Below are 22,119 nucleotides of genomic sequence, written 5' to 3' on the forward strand. Positions count from 1 at the left end.
GGCAGTGGGTAGAGGTGGAGGAGCGGAGGTTTCTTAAGGTGGTGAGTGGGGTGAGGAGTTCACTGAGGTAGGCAGGGGCAGTTCCATGTATGCACTGGTGGGTAAGGAGACAGATTTTATATTGAATTCTGTATTGAATGGGCAGCCAGTGGAGGGATTTCAGGACTGGAGTGATATGGTCATATTTGCGCCTCCTCGTCAGGACCCGGGCAGCGCAGTTCTGAATATGCTGGAGCTTTTGCAGTCTCCTGCCAGGGATCCCGACGAGGAGGGCATTACAGTAGTCCAGCCTGGAGGAGATAAAGGCATGGATCAACTTCTCAGCATCTAGTTGTGAGAGGGAGGGGCGGAGTTTGGCGATGTTTTTGAGGTGGAGGAAGGAGACCTTACAGAGGTGACGGATGTGAGTGTCGAATGTGAGATTTGAGTCAAGTCTGACTCCAAGGTTTGTAACAGAAGTAGACAGGGGAATGTGATGACCAAAAATGGATATACTGCTGAGGGAGGAGGACTGGGTTTGATGTGGAGTACCGATCAGGATGGCTTCGGTTTTGCTGCTATTTAGTTGAAGAAAGTTGTCAGCCATCCATGCCCTTATCTCCTCCAGGCAAACCTGAAGTGCAGATGGCAGAGCTGAGGGGAGTGTAGAGTCCATTTTTATGTATAGTTGTGTATCATCTGCGTAACAATGGAATGAAACTTTGTGTTTATGGATGATGTGACCGAGGGGTAGTAAGTAGATGGTAAAAAGGGTTGGACCAAGGACAGACCCTTGTGGCACTCCACAGCTGACTGTGTGGGGTGATGATTGGGACTGTCCTAGAGCCACATACTCCGTCCTGGCTGTGAGATAAGACTGGAACCAGCCTAGTGTAGTCCCAGAAAGTCCTACCATAAACTGGAGACGGTGAAGCAGGATGTTGTGATCCACAGTGTCAAAGGCGGCCGACAGGTCCAGTAGGAGGAGGAGAGATGGTAAGCCCTGGTCTGCAGTCATAAGTAGGTCATTTGTGACGCGGACCAGGGCTGTCTCCGTGCTGTGTGCTGCTCGAAAACCGGACTGAAATTTTTCATATATGTTATGGATGTGAAGGTGATTGTGGAGTTGGGCTGCAACAACTTTTTCCAGGACTTTGGACAAAAACGGCAGGTTTGAAATGGGTCTGTAATGAGCCAGGATGTCGGGGTCAAGTGACGGCTTTTTCAGATGGGGGCGGATAACTGCAGTTTTGAGAACTGGAGGGACCTGACCGGATTTGAGTGACTGGTTGAGGATTGCTGTGATCAATGGACTGATGGCTGTAATATTGGATTTTAATAATGATGTGGGGAGAGGGTCCAGTGAGCATGTGGAGGATTTCATGCACCTTATGATCCTCTCCACCTCTGTCTGAGAAATGCCTGAGAAGAGAGAAAATGTCTTTAATGGGTTTGTGGGACTAATTTTGGAGGAGGGTGAAACTGTGGCAGAAAGGTTGGATCGGATTGAAGCTACCTTGTTGGTGAAAAAGTCCATGAACCTATTGCACTGGTCTGTACTGGTGTCAAAATGTGCATATGTGGGAGGTTTGAGAAGAGAGTTTATTGACGCAAACAGCTTTTTTGAATTTCCAGAGCACTCTGAGATTTTTTGAGAGAAATATTGAGACCTGGCTGTGGTGAGTGCTTTGCAGTATGATTTTTGGTGTTCACGGTAGGCCTGTTGATGTACTTGTAGGCCACTGGAGGTGAATTATATATTAATTAAATAGTGACATTCATAGCAGGGGTGATAAATGCTACAGCTGAAGTCAGGTCTAAAACTGAAAGAATCCAGGTTATTGTTAAAGCAGCAATACACCACTTAGATATGGCAGGATTAAAGTGGGAAGAAGTGAGGGATGAACTCAGTGTACAGTCGAGTCAAGAGACAACATGTATCGGTTAATAATTTTTGTAATGCTAATCCTTCAATGGAATGCAAGAAGCTTGATTGCAAATGGGCAGAATTTCAAGCAATTTATAAGGAGTAGAAGAGAAAAGCCAGATGTTATATGCATTCAGGAATCCTGGTTAAAGCCTAATTTGGACTTTATAATATATGGATATGTATCAGTTAGACAAGATAGGGAAAATGGTGGTGGAGGGGGATGTATAACATTTATAAAACAAAGGATTCCGCATAGGGTGTTAGGTATAGGAAAGGAGCAAGAATATGTAGTGGTAGAAACATGGGGTGAAAGGAAAAGAATTGTAGTTATAAATTATTACAATCCGTGTAGAAAATTAGATATAAATAATCTTGAGGAAATAGAGGGGCAAGACAATAATAATATTGTATGGTGTGGGGATTTCAATGCGCATAATGCATTGTGGGGTAGTGAGAAGATGGATAGTAATGGACAAGTAATTGAAGAGTTATTGGATGAGGAAAACTTAGTATGTTTAAATGATGGAAGTAAAACAAGGATAGAGGTTAGTACGGGGAAGGAATCTGTACTTGACCTTACACTGGTGTCGAGTAGTATGGCAGCGATATGTAATTGGAGTGTATATAAGGATGGGACAATAGGAAGTGATCATTATCCAGTATTATGTAAAATTAATATTTCATTATCTCAAAGTATAGAAGAAAGAGGAGGAAGATGGGTATTTGAGAAGGCTAATTGGGAACATTTTCAGAGAGAAAGTGATAGATGTTTGAGCCAGATTGAGTATAATGATGATATAGAGACACTGGAAAATAAAATAAAGAAAGGTATAATAACAGCGGCAATGGAGTCTATTCCAAAAGTAAAGGTAAGGTAAAGAGGAAAATCGTACCATGGTGGGATGAGGAATGTAAAGAAGCAGTCAGAAATAGGAACAAAGCATTTAAAATAATGAAAAGAACTCATAACTTCAGGCACATGATTCAATATAAATATGCTCAGGCAATAGTAAGGAAAACAATTAGGCAGGCAAAAAGAACATATTGGAGGAACTATTGTAGCTCAATTGGGAATACAACTCAGATTGGAGAGGTGTGGACAATGATTAAAAAGATGGGTGGTGAAAGGAGAGAATGGAGTTATCCAGTTTTGAGTAGTGGAAATGAAATTGCAGTGACAAATAAGGAAAAGGCTGAAATGTTAGCAAATAACTTCCTTTTAAGAGGCAGAAACCTCGAGCAGAACCATGGCTCAGGGTGGGCGGCCATCTGCCTCGACTGGTTGGGGTGAGAGAGAGAGAGAGAGAGAGGAGGCAACCTACACAATATACACACAGAGAGGTACAGACAGTAAAGGTGATGTTGCTATAGACTAAATGAAAAATGGTACAGATATTTATAGTAGTGTTAATGGTAACAGTCATAATGTTAATGATTATAATAACAATAGGACTAGTAACAATAGTCGTTGCAGCAGAGGGTGTCGAGCAGGAACACGGGGGCAGCAGGTGACCTGCAGCCACAGATCCAGACTCCACAGCTCCAGAGCCAGAAAACCTGCAGGAAGTGATAGGAGGAGAGAGGAGAGGGACGAGAAAGCACAAGACTACCAGAAAGGGGAGAAGTTGTGTTAGTAACATGCAATAATGGGATAAGGTTGCATACAGAGGGAGAGAAAGTAGAGGAGAGAGGAGCTCAGTGCATCATAGGAAATCCCCCAGCAGTCTAGGCCTATAGCAGCATAACTAAGGGATGGTTCAGGACTCACCTGAGCCAGCCCTAACTATAAGCTTTATCAAAGAGGAAAGTCTTAAGCCTACTCTTAAATGTGGAGATGGTGTCTGCCTCCTGCCCCAAACTGGAACCTGGTTCCACAGGAGAGGAGCTTGATAGCTGAACGCTCTGGCTCCAAGTCTACTTTTGGAGAATCTAGGAATCACAAGTAACCCTGCATTCTGGGAGCACAGTGCTCTGGTGGGGTAGTAAGGTACTATGAGCTCTTTAAGATAAGATGGTGCCTGACCATAAGCATTCCGTTTTTTAGGAGTATACTTTGACACAAGGTTAACATGGGTAGAACATATTAGAAATGTAGAAGACAAATGTAAAAAAGTAATAAATTTAATGAGATGTTTAACAGGACTAGAATGGGGAACAGATTATAAATCACTGAAATATATATGTAAGTCTAATAAGATCAAGGATGGATTATGGAAGTGTGGCATATGGATCAGCAGCCAAATCTGTACTTAGGAGGCTTGATGTAATACAGGCTAAAGCACTGAGATTATGTCTAGGGGCAGTTAAAACATCACCAGTGTGTGCTCTACAGGTGGAAGCGGGAGAAATGCCATTGAACATCCGACGTAAACAATTGCTTGTAAATTATTGGGTAAATCTAAAAGGGCATGGAGATAGTCATCCAACTAAAATAATATTACAAGATAATTGGGAAAGGGAGAGAGCACAAAAGTTCAGTTTTGGGTGGGTCGGAGATGAGGCGGCTAGAGAATTGGGAGTGTATGAAAAGGAATTCTGCCCAACTATAATATGGCCTGATACACCGGTATGGAAGCTAGAAACCATGGAAGTTGATTTTAAATTACTTCGAGTTAAAATAGTAAGTAATAGTACAGATCTGGTAGCGGAATTTTATAGACGTATAGATTTTAAATATAAAGAGTATATTCAGATTTATACAGACGGATCAAAGGATCCAGAAACAGGAAAGACTGGATCTGCAGTTTACATTTTCAACCAAAGAGGTGAGATAAGCAGACGAACCACAAATGATCTGAGTGTGTATGCAGTTGAATTATATGCTATTAAGATGGCACTAGAATGGATTGAGGAAAACAAAATCAAAAAAGCTTTAATTGGAAGTGATTCAGTGTCAGCTTTATACAGTCTCATGACTGGTATATCTAATAGTCATCAGGATTTACTGTATTCAATATTGATAATATACACAAGAATAAGGGAAAAATGCTATGAGATTCAATTGACTTGGATTCCTGCTCAATGAGAGAGTGGACAGGTTAGCCAAACAAGCTGTTAAAAAAGAGAGTATTGAAGAAAATATTAAGTCTGAAGGAAAGAGTATAATATGGAAAGAAGCCATTAGAGAATGGCAACATCAGTGGGATATGGAAACTAAAGGGAGACATTTATATGCTATACAAAGTAAAGTTGGGGCGGTGAAGAATAGGGGAGGGAATAGAAAAGAAGAAATAGTTATGACCAGATTAAGGATAGGTCACAGTAATTTGAATAGCACATTACACATTATAGGGAAGCACCCAACTGGTTTTTGTGATTGTGGTCAGGTTGCAGAAACTATAGAGCATGTGTTTTTGAGTTGCAGACAATATGAAGAACAGAGGAAAAATATGATGGAAGAGTTAGGAATAGTTGGAACAATAGGGACAGGAATGAAGGAAATACTGGAAAGTGGGGAGAATGAACAAAGCAGAGGAAATATTTTCTTATTTTTATCAAGAATAGGTATGATGAGAAGAATATGATGTAACTGGACATGACAGGAAATAAAGCCGGAAGATGGCGGTAGTGCAACGATAATGGATGCAAGCTGCCGATAAACTCTAAAGAAGAAGAAGAAGAAGATCTCCAGTACAACGCGCTACTGTTTGTGCATCGCAGTGACGCCATTTCCCAGAAAGCCGTGCGCGTGTTGCTACGTATTTAGGCTGCGACAAAGGCTACAACAGTTCAGAGCAGGGAAAACATCGTATAACGAGTCGTTTTATTAGAAGATACAGTAGAACTTGAAGCCTCCTTAAGGCAAATTTGTTTAGTTTTTTAATTTAGGCGACCGGAGTTTGAACTAAAGGTAAGTTTATGTTACTTAAAAGCGTTTAGTAGCATGACCGGCTGCGTGTAACCAACGTTTGCTAACGCTAGCTAGCCAACATAAATTTAACGAGATATCAACGATACAAACACTGTATTTGACTTGTGTGCAAACATCTTTCTCAAACAGCTGCATGTTCAGGTTTCGTCTGCCCGATAATTTATCCCGTGTTTACGTTTATTGTTGTCCAACTATTAAACAAACAAACAACCAAAACAATTTTGTGTGCTCATGTTTTGGTCCCAAGTAACGTTAATTCCATTGAAGATTTTCAGACGTTTCACATGACATAATTAGGATTATTCACATTAATGATTGGTATTTGCTTGTTAACTGATGCATGTTTGTTATTAAATGTCGAAAGTAACATCTTTCACAAATAGCAAGAGCACAAATTAAGCAGAGAAAAAGTAGCAGTGGTGTGAAGCAACCAATACTTTTGATTTGTGACTCCTTTAAATGAGATGTTGTCCTTTAGATGAGAAATGTTACTCTTCCATAGTCCTTTAATCACACCTCCCTCCTTTAATCATTCTCCCTCTAACCATCTTGTGATACACAAGATTTATTTAAGCATCTGCCTTAATGCTTTTATACATTCGTCTAAGCTATGGGTGGATGATCATGGTCGCTTACAACAAATAAGTAATTGAATAGGCCATTGACTTTTTATTTCACTTCGCTGTAATTTTAGGAAAATAAAATATTACTAACAGACCAGAAAGAAAGCATATGGATTTTATTGCTGTGCTATGTTTAAAATGTTAGGCTCCATACATTGTTGTTGTAGATATTATACTATAAACATTAAAACTGTTGCACAGTGCTAATGCCGTGGTAGAATCAGTTACACTCCTAACCCTAGCTTAAGGTTATCAAGCCAGTTACTTCTAATGTCTTCAAACTTTCTGCTGTTGATTGCAGATGTCCCTGGCGGACGAGCTCCTGGCAGACCTGGAGGAGGCTGGAGATGAGGGGGAGGACGAGTTGTATCCAGAGGGAGAGGAGGGGGAGAGTGACGGAGAGGCGACTCAGGGAAGGACAGAGGGAGGGCTGGAGGATATCCCTGAGGAGATGGAGGTGGACTACAGTAAAGCTGAGAGTGTTGCGTCCATTGCCAAGCTACGCAATAGCAAACAGGTGAGTTGTATCATATGAGCGCAAGCGGATATTAGTATTAATGTTCTGGTCATTCCTGTATAACATTAGATTTTATCTATAGTTTTCAGAGATTATGGACAAAATTTCGTTGTATGTTGGAAAGCAGCGCAAGAACTCAGAGGGTGAGTCCCATTTGTATTTAAATATTCCAGTTGAATGTTAACCAAGAATTCAATTTCATTTGGTACATTTCTGATTTGATTTTTGTTTCCCTTTAGTCTCAGGTCCAGTCGAGGCTGACCCAGAATACAGACTGATTGTAGCAGCCAATAATCTCACAGTAGAGATCGACAATGAGCTCAGTAAGTAGTCTGTTCTGGTTAATAAAAACTCAATGTTAACGGTTTAATGTAGTATTTCCCTGTATAACTCTGTGTGTGTGTGTGGTGTATTTATTTTTTTTTTTTCTGCCTGGGTTTCAGATATCATTCACAAGTTTACCCGGGACAAGTACTCCAAGAGGTTCCCAGAGCTCGAGTCTCTGGTGCCAGATTCTCTAGATTATATCCGCACAGTCAAGGTGAGATGAGTTGAAATGTTTATTTAGCTTTTATACCGAGTTTCAAAATGAGAGTAAGGAGCCCTGGGTTGCTACCTTTGCTGCACTATTGATTATATTTATCTTTAGTTGGACAAGACAATTTTTAGTTATTGATGGCAAGACATCTGCAGAAGGCCATTAGTTTACATAAAATTGAGTTCTATACACAAAAGTTAAGTCTGTGGCTCCAAATTATAACCACAGATGTTACAGGAAAGCAAAACTATTTGTGTTATCACTCATGTTAAAGAAATTGCACTGACTGACCCAATGGGTCGATGTTATAATAAATGTTTAACATATGAATTGCTACACACCCAGAAATTATCATTTAAGATTAGTCCGTCTGCCTTTTTATTATATATCAATTATTTTATTAATCTTTTGAGCATCATATTCTCATTGATTTGTTTCCTGCTCAGGAATTGGGAAACAATCTGGAGAAGTGCAAAACCAATGAAACTCTGCAGCAAATTCTCACCAACGCCACTATTATGGTTGTCAGTGTCACAGCCTCGACCACACAGGGGTGAGTAGACAGACAACTGTGGTTTACTGAGTATCTCTCCACTCCACAGGATGGCATCCTCATTGTCACTGCTGAGGGTGGCAGTGACCATTTTAAATGCTTATCAATAACTTAATTTGTGACTGTATTTTCATGGTTTTAGGACACAGCTTAGTGAGGAGGAACTGAAGCAACTGGAGGAGGCATGTGACATGGCTCTGGAGCTGAACCAGTCTAAACACAGGATATATGAATATGTAGAGTCCAGAATGTCGTTCATCGCTCCAAATCTGTCCATCATTGTTGGGGCGTCCACAGCTGCCAAGATCATGGGTGAGAGATGCAAAAAGAGGAGTTTTGGTTTACATTTGTAATGTCAATATATTTAGATTGTCCTTTCTGTCTTATCCCAAATCATTTTTGTTATCACTCTTTTCCCCTCTCTGGCTGCAGGTATTGCTGGCGGCCTCACTAACCTCTCCAAGATGCCCGCCTGTAACCTGATGTTGTTGGGAGCTCAGCGAAGAACCCTGTCCGGCTTCAGCAGCACCTCTCTGCTTCCCCACACTGGCTATATCTACCACTGTGATGTTGTGCAGTCACTACCACCTGTCAGTAAATATAATAACATAAACACACATTGCAGTGTTTTTGTGCATTTAACTTGGCACGCAGGACGTTGTAGTTGATACTCGTCTTAATTTTTTGTTTTCAGGACCTCCGGAGGAAGGCGGCTCGTCTAGTTTCTGCAAAATGCACTTTGGCATCCCGAGTGGACAGTTTCCATGAGAGTTCAGATGGCAAGGTCCAAATACACATGCTACACAAATAAATCCTGTATAGACTCAGTTATACTTTGTAATATTTTTCTTAACCACATTTACTTAAATGAGGACCAAAACAACGTCAGCCATTTTCCATTTGTTGTAATTACCGGTCTGACACACAATGTTTACAAACATTTTTAACAATTAGTTTTTGCACGCAGCAATAGTAAAGAATAATTTTATTAATTCTGGGCTCCTCTGGCATTAACATTTGTATCATTATTTGCAGGTTGGCTACGATCTAAAAGAAGAAATTGAGAGGAAGTTTGATAAATGGCAGGAGCCCCCGCCTGTGAAGCAGGTCAAACCGCTGCCAGCCCCGCTGGACGGACAGAGGAAGAAGAGAGGAGGAAGGAGGTAAAGGACCAGTCATCACACATCGATTTAGAGACAAGCGGAATGCAATATGCAGATGTTTAGAATACAGATTTATTGCTTTTATGAAGCCTTTCACATCCTATCTCTGTCTTTTCTGAAGGTATCGAAAGATGAAGGAGCGTCTCGGCCTGACTGAGATCAGGAAACACGCCAACAGGATGACCTTCGCAGAGGTCAGACGATATTTTCTGTCATGCCTCTTATACTGAGGATAGAGTTGCTCACTTTGGTTCCTCTGGTTGGCTTTTCTTACTCCTTAGAGGATGATGGCTAAAAGTAGCTTCTCTCTTCTTCGATTTACAACAGATACAGCACCAAGACCTCAGAGACATGGATTGCTCTAATATTTCAGCCTAGAGGCAGAAACGCAATTTAAACAGTTTAGGGCAAAGCCACTGTAGCGAGATGAGGTTTCATGTGTTTTATTTATTTTTTATTTCATCCCCACCAAAAACTCTTGCTTCAGCTTCTGAATAAGGACCCTGTGTTTTTAGCAGGAGAATGGAAACCGTAGTTAGTGGTCTAATTTACCTCCAGTACAGGGATGTATGTTCTTTTCTAGTCTATGACCGAAAACATCCAACGTCAGAAAGATCTACTAGAAAGCTCACTTACAATCGCACCAGTATTTCTGGGCTGTTCACAACACTTAAGGGACAAACACTTAAGTAAACTAGTCTCTCTTCACTGTGCTCTTGCCAGCTGTTTTATAACAGTATGTTCATCACAGTGACTGCTTTCCTCTCAGGAAAGACGCTGCAGAACTTGATGCAAAAATATACTATTTTATATTGTTTGAGAAGCCTAAGCACTGAGACTGTAAACTTAATTTCTGGTGTGATGCTGCAGATTGAAGACGATGCATATCAGGAGGATCTGGGCTTCAGTCTTGGTCAGCTGGGGAAGAGCGGCAGCGGGCGCGTCAGACAGGCTCAGGTCAACGAGGCCACCAAGGCCAGAATCTCCAAATCCCTCCAGGTAAGTTAATTCACGGCTCATTTTTTACTCCACCATTGTCTAATTTGTTAACTTTTCAGCATCTAAGTCTCTGCTGTTTGTTGTACACAACAGAGAACGTTGCAGAAGCAGAGCATGACGTATGGAGGAAAGTCCACAGTCAGAGACCGCTCCTCAGGAACCAGCTCCAGTGTGGCGTTCACTCCTCTACAGGTAAATATCAGTAAACATCCTCTTTTTTGAATATATCCCCTGAGCACAGTGAAGGTTTAATGTAGCTAACAACCGTTCTTCTCTTGTCTTGTCTGTAGGGGCTGGAGATCGTGAACCCACAGGCTGCAGAGAAGAAGGTGGCTGAGGCTAACCAGAAATACTTCTCAAACATGGCAGAGTTCCTCAAAGTCAAGAAGGAAGCTAAGATGTGAACACACACACAATCGTCCCGCACACAGACAGTTGCACTCGACACTGCTAAGTGATAGTATATTTTCAGATTCATCTGACATTTGTGTTGTCCTGTATTTTTACTTTTTCCATTTCAATAAAACGTGAAGACTTCACGAAGCGTCCTGTCTTCCCTTAGAGAAGGTAAAAATGTTGAGTTGGTACGTTTGCTTTAGCCATATAACTTATGTTCTTAATGGCCAAACTTCACAAATACATGCATCAAATCTTTATTATAATCTGTGGGGGTTTTTTTTATTTAATAAAATTAAAACATCAATTTACCAAACCAATTGAAGCGCATTTGAAATTTTTGGAAAATAAGTGGATCCATATTCCATATAGGAATGACAGGACTTTACACCACACACTGACTTGTAATTTCTTAAAAGTATTTATTGAAATTTTACAATCCTGTTATAACCCTGTTTTATGACATCTCCCATGCAGAACTGTGATGAGAAAAAATTGTAAATATGTCTTGAAATTCACATTTTAGCAATTTCTTAACTGACCTTCCCTTTCTGAAAACCTTAAAAGCCCCAAAAATAGAATCTATAAAAGGCAAATCTCTCATAACTTTGCTGTATCCCCCCCCCCCTCCCCCCCAAAAAAACCAACCTGAAAACGAGTCACACACAACATAAAACTGTAACTGTGGTACAGATCTCAAGTTTTCATGGTTGCTTAAATGGAAAAATCTGATTCAGTTTAACGCTCCCCATTCAAACGGCCAAGAAAAGGTGGGATCTGCCCCACACCAGATTAAATCTTTTTGTTCTTCAGGGTAGCACATAAACCACCACGGCAGATGAGACATTTCTTACTGGATCCACGAGTTTAATCTACCACCAGAATTGTAGGATTTGTTTTCACTCTACATGTAAACAGTTTTATCAGTGCACATTCACTGTATAGGGTTTTCACTCAAAATGTCAGGTGGTATATTGAACACAGTGGATTTTAGGATGAAGTAACAACAGAATAGAAGAACTAAAGGTGGGACATTGGCTCAAACCAAACTCAGATTCATTATCTAACACTGTATTGAGTAATTAAGAGGCGATTTGGGTACAGGTACATTCACTGCGCTTAGCGTGGTCTTTTGCAATGATGACTCAAATCAAACATCAAGTCGATTAATGTCTCGAACCCTATTTTAAGATTTATTTTACAAGTTTATTTGTCACAAAACATGAATGCGCCATAATGCATTTTCTTTGACAAGTTAACTTAAAAACATTTTATTTGTAAAGAGGGAGTCAGAGACCAGTTCAATTGCATAGCAATTTAATCCATGTCCAATAAGGACTCTTTCCCTGTCACAGGGAGAGGCCCTGTGGTCACTCTCAATCAGCGTTTTTATCGACCAAGACAATATCAATAAAACTATTGATAACCGCTCACTATCTCTAATAGTGACCATATTCAACAGGCATCGTAGGGTCTTAAAAGAAGCCAGTCCTACACACCATGACTAAATGTCCACTGTACCTCCCCATTCGAAACCACCAAATTACAGTAAATACAAGATGGGCAGTTTTACTCGACAATCAAATCCAAGGTTTGTTTTGTGTCAAGTCAAAGTCTTCCAGGCTCATGTTGGGTAGGTGGTACAGAGAATTTTGTTGAAACGGAAAAAGAAAACAAAACATGAGAAACATGCATGGGGTAGGCTTTCCTAATGCCACATACTGAGTGTGCACACAGACAGGCACAAACGCAGATCCCTAGTGAGAACCCTCCCAGCTCGTGCAGCGCGACGCATTTGATCAGGCCCATGGGGCATTTTTGTCAAAAGCAAAGTGCTACACGAGAAGCAAGGGCTTCACGTTGAGATGCAGCCTATACAGACACCAGTCTCCATTTTAGGAGAGGATTTCTACTACACATCACAATCTCTATCCACAGTTTGAAGTTCAGTCTCGGAATGTCAACAGCAGCACGTTTTGTGTCTCTGTCCTTTTTCATGTCCCTCTGTCCGTCACTGCAGGTCTCTGTCTTCGAGGTACCTGTACTCGAAGGTGAACCCCTCCTTCTTCCTCTGGCCCCATTTCTCATAGTCAAAGTAAATGTAAGTGCCCTGCAGAAACCAGCAGAGAAGAGAGAACAATCAATACATGCATCCACATTCTAGTTTCTAACTCGGAGAGAAAACGTGATCTGGAAATGAACTGTGGTGGATTCTGCACCTGTTCAAACTCGTCAGTGATAGTCTTGGGCTCTTCGTGCCTCTGGAACCACATCATGTACTTGGTGTGAAACCTCCACGACTGTTTCTTCAAAGCCTTGGCAGACAGATACTGAGCCTTGGTGCCCTGAGAGTGTGACAGAGAGAGAGGAGAGGGGGAGGCCAAATACACCATTAATCTGACAAGCAAGCTTGTAATACATCACTGGGAGGTTGAAGGGGTGTAAAAATGGAGTGGGTGTGTGCGTGATATTTACCTCCAGGTAGTAGAAAATGAAAAAGAGTGTTTCTGTGGACAGTCTCTGGTAGAACTCTATGGAGTCCGAGTGGTGCGGCGGTATCTGATGATGGAAGGGCAAGGTGGGACACGGATTCCTCATCAGGTATTGCCTTTAGGACAGAGTCAGAAACAAAGAATTAAAAATCCAGAACAAAAATGATTGATCAAGCCTTTACATGTTACAACTAAACTTACACTATCCAAACCAACCAGATCCATATACGCATCCATGTCATAGTTAAAATACTGACTGAAAGTTATTCTTTTGCTATTTACGAATAATTTCTTTAAAGGGACAAGCCTGGCAATACTCTATATTTTTGTTATTCTCAGGCTCTCAGCAATCAGGCTCTGAGCCCAAAAAATAAAGATGTTTTGATTTATAAAAAGGATAAATTATCTCCTAAAACAGCGAGACATCAGGAGTCTGTACTACAAAGCAGGATTTGACGTTGGCGAGGTAAGTTCAGTCCTACGTTGGTGTTTCACTTCTTACATTGCCATGGTAACTTATGCTGAACGGCTGACCTTCTCCGGAGCAGGTTCTGTTCGAAACAAGAGATCAATGCTTTAAACCTACCGCCCAATGACCATCAGTTCTCTTGGAAAATGGCTTCACCATTCGTAGATCTGCTTTATAGGCTACTTTTATACTGTGGGTAATACAGAGATGCTTTTGTATACCGATATCATCCTACAACAAAGACTGACTGAAAGACTAAAGCCTTGTACTTGCAGGGTAAGAAAGTAACTTACTGCTTTGAAATGTTTTTATATATTTTTTTATTTGCTCCCAAGTCTATTTCATCCCGTTGCAGCTGTTAAAATAAATAGTGTAACTACTAGTTTAACTACTACTTTTTATGTGAGGCAAAATATTACGAGCATATTTTGGTATTCAAATAAAGTTTAATATGAATTTGTTAATAAGTTTAGGATTTGCATTTCTTTCTTTAATTACAGAGACTGGTACAATGTAGGTGAGTTTTCACTAAATTTTGGGCCGTGGTGGAGAGTCTTTTCGACCAACATCGAGCACTTTTAATGGCATACATGGATTTTAGTTTCATCATTTTAGAACAATGCTTAGAACATTTGTGTTAAATTAATCAGATTTTTGTCTGACAGTAAGTTCTTGAAAGTTAGTTGGAACGAACTTACTCAGTGCCTGTGACTTTTGATGTCTAAACAGCGATACAGCTGCTGCAGCTGAAAGAATAAGGCTAATATTGTCTTACACACCAGAAATATACACCTAAGCAACACATTTGGTTTATGGAACATACAACTGTAATTATAGTCAGATTGACTCGTGCCCTAATGATGGGGCAGTGATATTATAAGCCTATTAACTTACATTCAGTGATTGTTTTTTTTTGCCAGATGTCTTTCCTGCATGTGACAGATGCGTTGCTTTTAACCTGGATTATGCGGTTATGAGTTCTTCATATTGGTCTAATATTATAGTTTGCTCTGCGTTTGCCAGCAGTCTTGTCCATGTTGATCCATGGTAATATCCTGAAAACACTGGCCTCTTTATGTGAACAGGCTCATGGCTGGAGTAAACAACTATCCGGTACAGATAAATCATTTAAAGTCTGTCATGTATCCCTTTTTGTATCCCTCCTTATATGTGTAAACCTTCTTGGCAATTAAGCTGATGCCGATTTTGATTTCAGACTTATCTCAACTTCCTACACAAGAGTTATATAAGCCCCGCCCATCTGGAAACACATACAGATCATTTCGTTGGTTAAACTGATAAAGGTGTCTCCTCATCCCTACTGGACATAATGAAGGAACATGTCACCCGGTGCAGTGAAGTGGCCCATTTATGCGTTTTCAATAGTTCAAAATGAAGCTCTATGGCACAGAGGAAAAAGCCGTATTGTTGACTCAAAGTCTTGATCAATGTACATTTGTTTAATTAAATGACTGTAAAACAGATTTAAAGCCCAGCACTGTGTTTTTGCACTTCCTATCACTGGTTGTGAAACACGCAGTGCCCCTCACCTGATCCTCTCAGAGTCGGAGGGGTGTGGCATGTGTGTCCACGCGGACTCCTGCATGGCCTGCTGGTAGAGCTGGTCTTTGGGGAGAGGGGTGGGGCCAAGTGGACAGACCCCGAGCGAAGGGGGAATGCTGACTTCCGACACGGACGGCTGAGGGGCGGCGGGTGTGCCGGGCGCTGCAGATGATCCAGAGAAGATATCTACAGGAAAAAGGGAAGGATTGTAGACATGAACTCTTTAGTTCAAGAAAACTCTCCTCTCCTTTTTTTCTTTTTTCTTTTCTTGCTGAGGGAAATCTTTTCTTTTTTACAAACTTTCACTTCTTTACGGAGCACGTCCCAGTTTTATTTCTGGCAAAAAACTAATATTTGTTACATTCTGTGAGTGTACAGCCTTAACTAACTATAATTTTTATTATAGACACCTTGGACATTTTGTTTGACTGACTGATAAATAACTCTAAGTAAAAAAGTGTTTACTTAATAACTGACAAACATTTAATTGATAATTGTACTTTCACTAATTTATGGACATTCTGAACTGTAACTCTACTTACCATTACTACGACTTACTACTGCAGTTGTCAAGTAAAAACGTCACATGTATTCCAAACATAATGTCACTGTAAGCCCCTTCCTCTTCAGTAGGTTTTGCAGTGTAAAACTGTGAGCTTATTATTCATCAGTAAGTCGTTGTAGAAAAAATGTCTGACCGTTCCGACCTCTGTCTGTTAGGTGCAGGTTGGGAATTTCTCCATCCAGGCCTGATCCCAGCGCTGCTCTCTCAGCCATCGCCTTCAGAGAACTGAGTGGCTCAGGGGCCTGAGGTGGGAATGAGATGGAGACAACATGAGAACAGGGTGGGTCATTAAGTCCAATTAAGCCGGGGAGAGAGAGGAAAGCCTAATAAATTGTAAAAACCAACTACTCTTACAGCTGCTACAATGACTTGTATTAGTCCATACACTGAGCAATGTATTCAAAGAGACAAACCTCGGCAACTCGTCTAAATAAAGATGTTTTCTGGCACAGCTAACAGATTGCCCTACATTCTACACTAATATATCCAACACTGGATTCTTCATAGTGTGTTTGTGGTGAAGAAAATGAGAATTGGGCATTTGCTTAAGAAAGTCCAACTATATCTTGGCATGACATGATTTCTCATGTTTCACATGATCATTGGGCTTCTGTGTTGGACAGAGGCTCGTGGGTAGCAATGGATATTTTAATAATGCTATTTACAGCTGAGCCCATCAACGCTCTCCAGCAATGCACTAAACAGGTGTACCTAAAAAAAAAAAAAAACTACCAACATAGTCATTTGGTGATTTAAATGGATTGGGTTGCATGGGTCATTATTAGATCTTAAGTGTCGTTGTGAATCATGACAGTAAGGGAAGATGAATGGTCTAATATTCACACTCTTCAAGGACTGGCAAATCTGATCAGGAAACAAATGACGAGAAGTCTCCCTTTTTTGCAATATGAGGGCAAATACCCTGTAATAATTAGGCTAGAAAGCTTTTTTATTCCACAGTCTGACATTTCACCATCTTAACCAGCTGAACTTGTCTGCCATATCTCTCCACACAGTAAGCGATAGAGGCTACTCAATTAGAGCAATGCGGGGCTCTGACAGAAGACTGTGGCAATCTCTCAGTTGAAACACTGCTATGGTACCTCACCTTGAGGGCCTCAGAGGCCTGTGTGTAGGAGTGGGGCCCGTTGAGAAGACTGCCTCCTCCGGGTGTGCTGTCTGAGAATGAGGGGGACGGAGAGCTGGGAGGCAGGGTGATGGAGCTGATTAAACTGGGACCATTGTCCATCCTATACCAGGTAGAGTGGGAACAACAGAGAGACGGGTTAATAGCCATGATGTGACAAATAAGAAGTGTGCAGAGACTGAAGACTCGGGTCGAGTGAACAACAAATAACTCACGGCTGACTGGTTGAAGAACTGAGAGATGAAGGCTGGCTGCTTTGTGACTGGCTCGGTGTGCTTAGAGCTGATTCTGTGGAGCTCTCTGCCACTACAGCACTGTAACCTGAGGGCGGGCGAGGGAAAAGTGAGGGAAAAGTTAGGAAAAAAAACAACACAAATAGAAGATTATGTGTCGAGTCACACAAATGCCAAGCATAACAAGTTAACATACTTGTGCTTCCATTTTGCTTAAGTCCGCTGGGTGGTCTAGCAGGAGCCGCATTCACCCCTACTCCTCCAACCACGCTGACATTCCCTCCATTGCCTCCCATCAGGCCAACTACTCCAGGAGTAGTGCTGACAGAACTTGGGGGCACCTGAGAGGCACTGGGGGCTACATTTTGCCCAGGAACTAGACTCAAAATGCTCCCGCTCAAAGAGTTGTGGGCCGGGCTGGAACCCAGCAAACCGAGCCCTGTCCCCGCCCCGTTGGTGGTGACTCCACTGGAGCCAGAGGTGGGGATGGAAGTGCTGCTCTCCACTGAAATACTGGACTGGGTGGTGCTGCTCAAACCCAAGGCTCCTGATGCTGCTGCCTGAGCGTAAGGGGCAGGTGTTGAGCCTGAAATGAGCCCTGCCATTGTGTTTAAAGGAGAGGGGTGACCCCCCAGGCCTAAACCAGGCATTTGTTGATTGGCACTGCTGGTCCCCGTCATGCCAATTTTGCTCAATCCCAGCCCCAGCCCGAGTCCTAAACTGGATGCTGGGGAGGGCCCAGATGTGGGCTGAGAGTTGGAAGCTGATGAAATGGGTGTGCTGGGTGTGGGGAGAGGGGGGGCAGTTGAGGCTGGGAGTAGAGGGTTGCTGGGCGGGCTGGGGGTGTTTGAGGGGACTGAGGGTTTTGTCTGAGGTGGCGGCTGCTGCTGCTGCTGCTGCTGCTGCTGCGGTTGGTTGGCTGGCTGAGGTTGTTGCTGCTGCGCAGGTTGATGCTGATGTTGCTGCACTGCACTGCTGAAGCTCCCTATAAGACTGCTGCTTGTGGGAATCGCAGAAATACCTCCGACTACGCTCGCCATGGACACAAGGGAGGACGACGACGAGGACCCAGAGGTGGTGGAGGAGGAAGAGAAGGAAGATAGCAAGGATGGGGTGCCGTTCTTCACAGGTGACTGAAAATGAAAAAGCACCAGAAAAAAGGCATTTCAGACACAACTGTCCAGGCTGTACTAGCTGTACATGCATGAGGAGCAAAGTTTACTGGGAGCTATGGAGACCCAAATTTGCAGGAGATGGTACAAACTAAATCAGAAGTCTCCAACCATGGTCCCACAGAGAAAGAGCTCATTCTTTTTCAGTGCCTGAGAGGCCAAAACCCTTCAGCCACAGGGACTCTCCAGGACCAAGGGTGAAGAGAGCAGCACTAAACTGTTCATCTACTGGCACAGCACAGATGAGAGCCTCTCACCTGACTAACTTCACTGTCTGTCGACCGTCCCCTTTTCTTATCGTCCTCTGAGTTCTCCTATAGGAGGAGATACCTTGATATGACAATCCACTTTTGAAATGTTGATTCAGCAAATGAGTCAGTGGATTATAACACAATGGGTATTGTAGAAGGGTTAACTCAATTCAAATGTCAAAAGAGAAATACCGTAAAACTTCACTTAATATCTTTAATTACTATCTCACTCACTCTGCCTATATTTGGGACAGGTGTCTATATGGGGCAGGCCTTTAATTCCTATCCCACAAAACTCTTGCTCTGCAAAAATGGGAAATAGACTGCTATCAAATTGTGTATTTAAACCAGTATGAATATTACTTATCAAAATCATGCTATAACATATCAATGATGAATAATTAATTTGATCTTGCTCTGAGAGCGAGCACATCGAGGTTAACCTCATGTACAGAGAGAGGGAGAGAGAAAGAAATTACTGTAGTTATGTCAACTTGAATTTTATAATTTTTTTAAAATGTTGTTATTCTTTTGATTGGCAGACCAGACCAGGCTTTTAATTGAGACTTGCATTTATTTGTCAAAACCTCCAGACCTGTAAACGGGACAGGTGTCTAATTGGGACTAGGCTTTTAACTGAAGTTTTACGGTATATGCAAAATTGTGCCAGAATGTACTTTTTTTTTTTAACCCAGCATCTTTTAACACCTTGACCCAATTTATAATGATACAAAAAACTTACAGCAGTGCAAGTGGCCGGGGATGGAGGAATGGGTGAAGAGGAGGTGGTGGAAGTTGGAGTGCTGCTGGAGTGGAGATACATCTCATCTTCCACATTGCCCTGACCTGACGGAGAAGTCGCAACTAATGCTGTAGCTGCAAGAGAAAGACAGGACAGATATGTCGTCATTATAACCTCTCTAACGTCTGCTTTCTAACTGAAGATTAACATTGTCCTAACACGCCACAGTGTTCTACTCACGGATGTCTTCCAGGTCTAAGTCGTCATACAGGAACTCGTTCTCCTCAAAGTCCGGGTCTTGGGAGGAATCAATGTAGTATTCAACATCATCCTTGATCTTCTGGATTGAATCCACTGGTATTGAGTCATTGTCAAGCATTCGTAAAATGGTCTCCAACATACGAATGTGGAATCTATGCCTTTCAATCAACCGCTTGAGCTCTTCAATACGATCTTGCTTCTAAATGACAGGCAGAAGACAAGCATGTTGATTATGACACTATACACTATAACATTTTTTACCAAACCTTTACCAGACTATGTTGGACTACACTGCACCAGATATATACAGGGGAATTCCAACATTTTTACGGAGTGTATACAAATAAATGTCCTTGAAAAGAATGAGATGGGAGGACTTACGTCTTTATCACCCTTCTTCTTTCTCGTCTGAACTGAAAGAGACTCCACCTCACTTTCAAACTGATCCACCTGCATATTTAGAGTGTCTATTGTATTCTGCATGTGAGGAAGAGGTCAGAAAAAAGGAGTGTTAATGGATTTAATCTAAATGTCTTCCTAAAAAAACAGATTTCTGTCAAACTCCCTTACTTTCTAAGCTTTACTTAATAGGTTCTTGTTAGTTTTTGACCAATTCCTTCAAAAGATTTCACATGTTCTGTTTTCATTCTTAAGTTTTAAATTTTTGGCAGAAGGCAGAAAAGTTTATCAAGAAATATTTGGGCAACCAGAATGTACAACAGCTACAGGTAATAGTGGATGTATTACTGTTAGCCACTGTCCCGTTTCCTCCTTTTCCCTCTGAGCTGGATCCACTTTCTGAGCGAGCCCCAAGCCTTCTTTAGAGTAAGCTTTTGTTTTTGTTTCCCGTTCCACCACCTTGAACCGCTCCATTTGCTGAGGAAAGAAAAATCACATAGGCCTAGTTTAGTTAACTGTTTTGATGAGCTGATGATACTTTACGAAGACAATAATAAGCTAGAATAGGAAATTATGCACAACCATACCGTCTCTATAAGCTTGCGATTCTCGACTAGCTGCCTTTTGTCTTTGATCTCGTTTGAGGCCACCCATGTTTTTATTTGATCTCTCAATCGCTGGGAAGAATAATGATAATAAAAATATTGAAACATTAATTTCAAATATAGGCACTGTTGATCAAGCGCGCAGATAAAGGGACAACGTGAAAAGACATGTGTTTGTTAACCTGTCATACCTGTAGTTTTTTAATCTCTTTCTTGAGGTCAGCCTCATACTTTTCCTTCTGGTTTGCATTGGCTGCATTGTGGAGCTAAAATGTAGACAAATAAACAAGATATTTCCAGTTTAACAGCATCAGTTTTTGAAATAGAGTATCAAACACATGCAGGATGCAAAGATCTCTTACCTTTTGCCAGATGTCTTCAAACTGTTCTACACCCTCAGCTACTTTTTTCAAACATCTATCGATCTCACCTGCAGAAATAAAAGATGTGGTACAACACTGTTGTATGTATATCCGTGCAACACCAAAAGTTCTTCGCAACTTACTGAAGAAGAAAATATTGCTAGATGGAATCAGTCTCTGTACAAAATTCCATGCTTGACGGCGTGATGGATCCTGTGCAACATCAGTTTCACCAGTAGTCTTTCTTACCTTGTAGTTTTCTCTTGTCAGCCATGGCTCTGACTACGACAATGTCCACATTCCGTCTGTCACAAAGTTAGCTATGCACAGAAAACAAAACGTGGATCTACACATCGTTCAAACAAAACACAATCCCTACAACAGAGCAATCAGAACATCCTGAGTGGAACTGACGTTACCTTCAGCTAGCTCACCAGTTAACTTAACGTTTGCAGCACAAATGTTATCGCTTCAGAATTTAAGGACGCTTTGAACCAAACCTTTGATCTGACCATCTGTCTATCGTTATCTATTCGTGAACTTAGCTGATCTTGATCTTACCAATATGATTGACATGGTTGTCAGCTAAAATTAGCCACTTAGCCAGCTAACGTTAATACTACCCAGTACCTTAGCTCGTCTACCTCGCTCGGTCACCAACTGGCCGGTTTCAAAACAAGTACCACGGAGCATGTTGATGGACATATGTCATATTCATGCATCATTATTTTGGGGTCCGGTATAGCTTTTATATGGTGGTTTTACGTTGTGAAAGGCACAAGGTATCAGAATCCGTTCTAATCGTTAACCTGCAAGCTAATATGGCTAACTGTCTGGCTAGCTAATGCATAAATGCTAGCTAGCAGCTTAGATAGCCTGCTAGCCAAATTTAGGAAAAAGGGAAACTGGGTCAACCCCACCATCTAGATTTATACTTGTTTACGACATTTACCTAGGGTATGGGCTTTCGTTTGTCTTTTTTCAAATACAGCCAGAACTAATTCCAAAAAGTCTTCTTTACTTCCAAATTGTGTTTTCTTTTCGACAAGCTCGCTCACTGTAATGTAGCTGAAGATGGACGGTAGCTAAAATCCCACCTCCGCGTTTGGGACCCGCCCTAAATCGAATCTACAAGATCTGATTGGACATAATTCAGGCCTGTCACCGAGAGACATCCGCTGGAATGGGGCCCACCCATTGGCTCAGCCGTCTGATGAATTATGATCGACACAAGCCCAAAACTAAAATCAGACATTCAAAATGTTTGTTTTTCTGGAACATTTTTAAAA

At 41.6% G+C, this 22,119-nt stretch overlaps 2 protein-coding genes across 4 annotated transcripts; one reads left to right on the forward strand and one right to left on the reverse strand.

Annotated features, from left to right (window-relative positions):
• Window positions 1-5,602: 5,602 nt before the first annotated feature.
• On the forward strand, window positions 5,603-10,712 carry prpf31 (PRP31 pre-mRNA processing factor 31 homolog (yeast)). Its single transcript, XM_038711288.1, has 14 exons — window positions 5,603-5,759; window positions 6,705-6,920; window positions 7,003-7,063; window positions 7,160-7,243; window positions 7,364-7,461; window positions 7,905-8,011; window positions 8,154-8,323; window positions 8,444-8,601; window positions 8,706-8,795; window positions 9,047-9,174; window positions 9,296-9,368; window positions 10,045-10,173; window positions 10,267-10,365; window positions 10,464-10,712. The coding sequence occupies exons 2-14, from the start codon at window positions 6,705-6,707 to the stop codon at window positions 10,575-10,577; spliced, it is 1,527 nt and encodes a 508-aa protein (XP_038567216.1). The 5' UTR covers window positions 5,603-5,759; the 3' UTR covers window positions 10,578-10,712.
• A 1,115-nt stretch (window positions 10,713-11,827) lies between these two features.
• On the reverse strand, window positions 11,828-21,935 carry cnot3a (CCR4-NOT transcription complex, subunit 3a). 3 transcript variants are annotated; one of them, XM_038711287.1, is made up of 18 exons: window positions 21,783-21,935; window positions 21,080-21,150; window positions 20,831-20,898; window positions 20,660-20,734; window positions 20,451-20,540; window positions 20,212-20,340; window positions 19,846-19,941; window positions 19,444-19,663; window positions 19,204-19,337; window positions 18,468-18,524; window positions 17,235-18,171; window positions 17,021-17,126; window positions 16,767-16,908; window positions 15,801-15,900; window positions 15,081-15,279; window positions 13,045-13,177; window positions 12,789-12,914; window positions 11,828-12,679 (listed from the first exon to the last, which is right to left on the reverse strand). In XM_038711287.1, exons 2-18 carry the CDS (start codon window positions 21,102-21,104, stop codon window positions 12,581-12,583), a joined length of 2,736 nt encoding a protein of 911 aa, XP_038567215.1. In that variant the 5' UTR covers window positions 21,105-21,150; window positions 21,783-21,935; the 3' UTR covers window positions 11,828-12,580. The 3 variants fall into 3 exon arrangements, with proteins under 3 accessions (XP_038567215.1, XP_038567212.1, XP_038567213.1); XM_038711284.1 differs by having other exon boundaries at window positions 15,792-15,900; XM_038711285.1 differs by lacking the exon at window positions 18,468-18,524 and having other exon boundaries at window positions 15,792-15,900.
• Between the last annotated feature and the right edge of the window lie 184 nt (window positions 21,936-22,119).

The sequence above is a fragment of the Micropterus salmoides genome, unplaced genomic scaffold, assembly GCF_014851395.1.
Source record: "Micropterus salmoides isolate LMB-PRFRI ecotype aquatic unplaced genomic scaffold, ASM1485139v1 Ms_hic_scaffold_11, whole genome shotgun sequence".
Taxonomy (NCBI): Eukaryota; Metazoa; Chordata; class Actinopteri; order Centrarchiformes; family Centrarchidae; genus Micropterus; species Micropterus salmoides.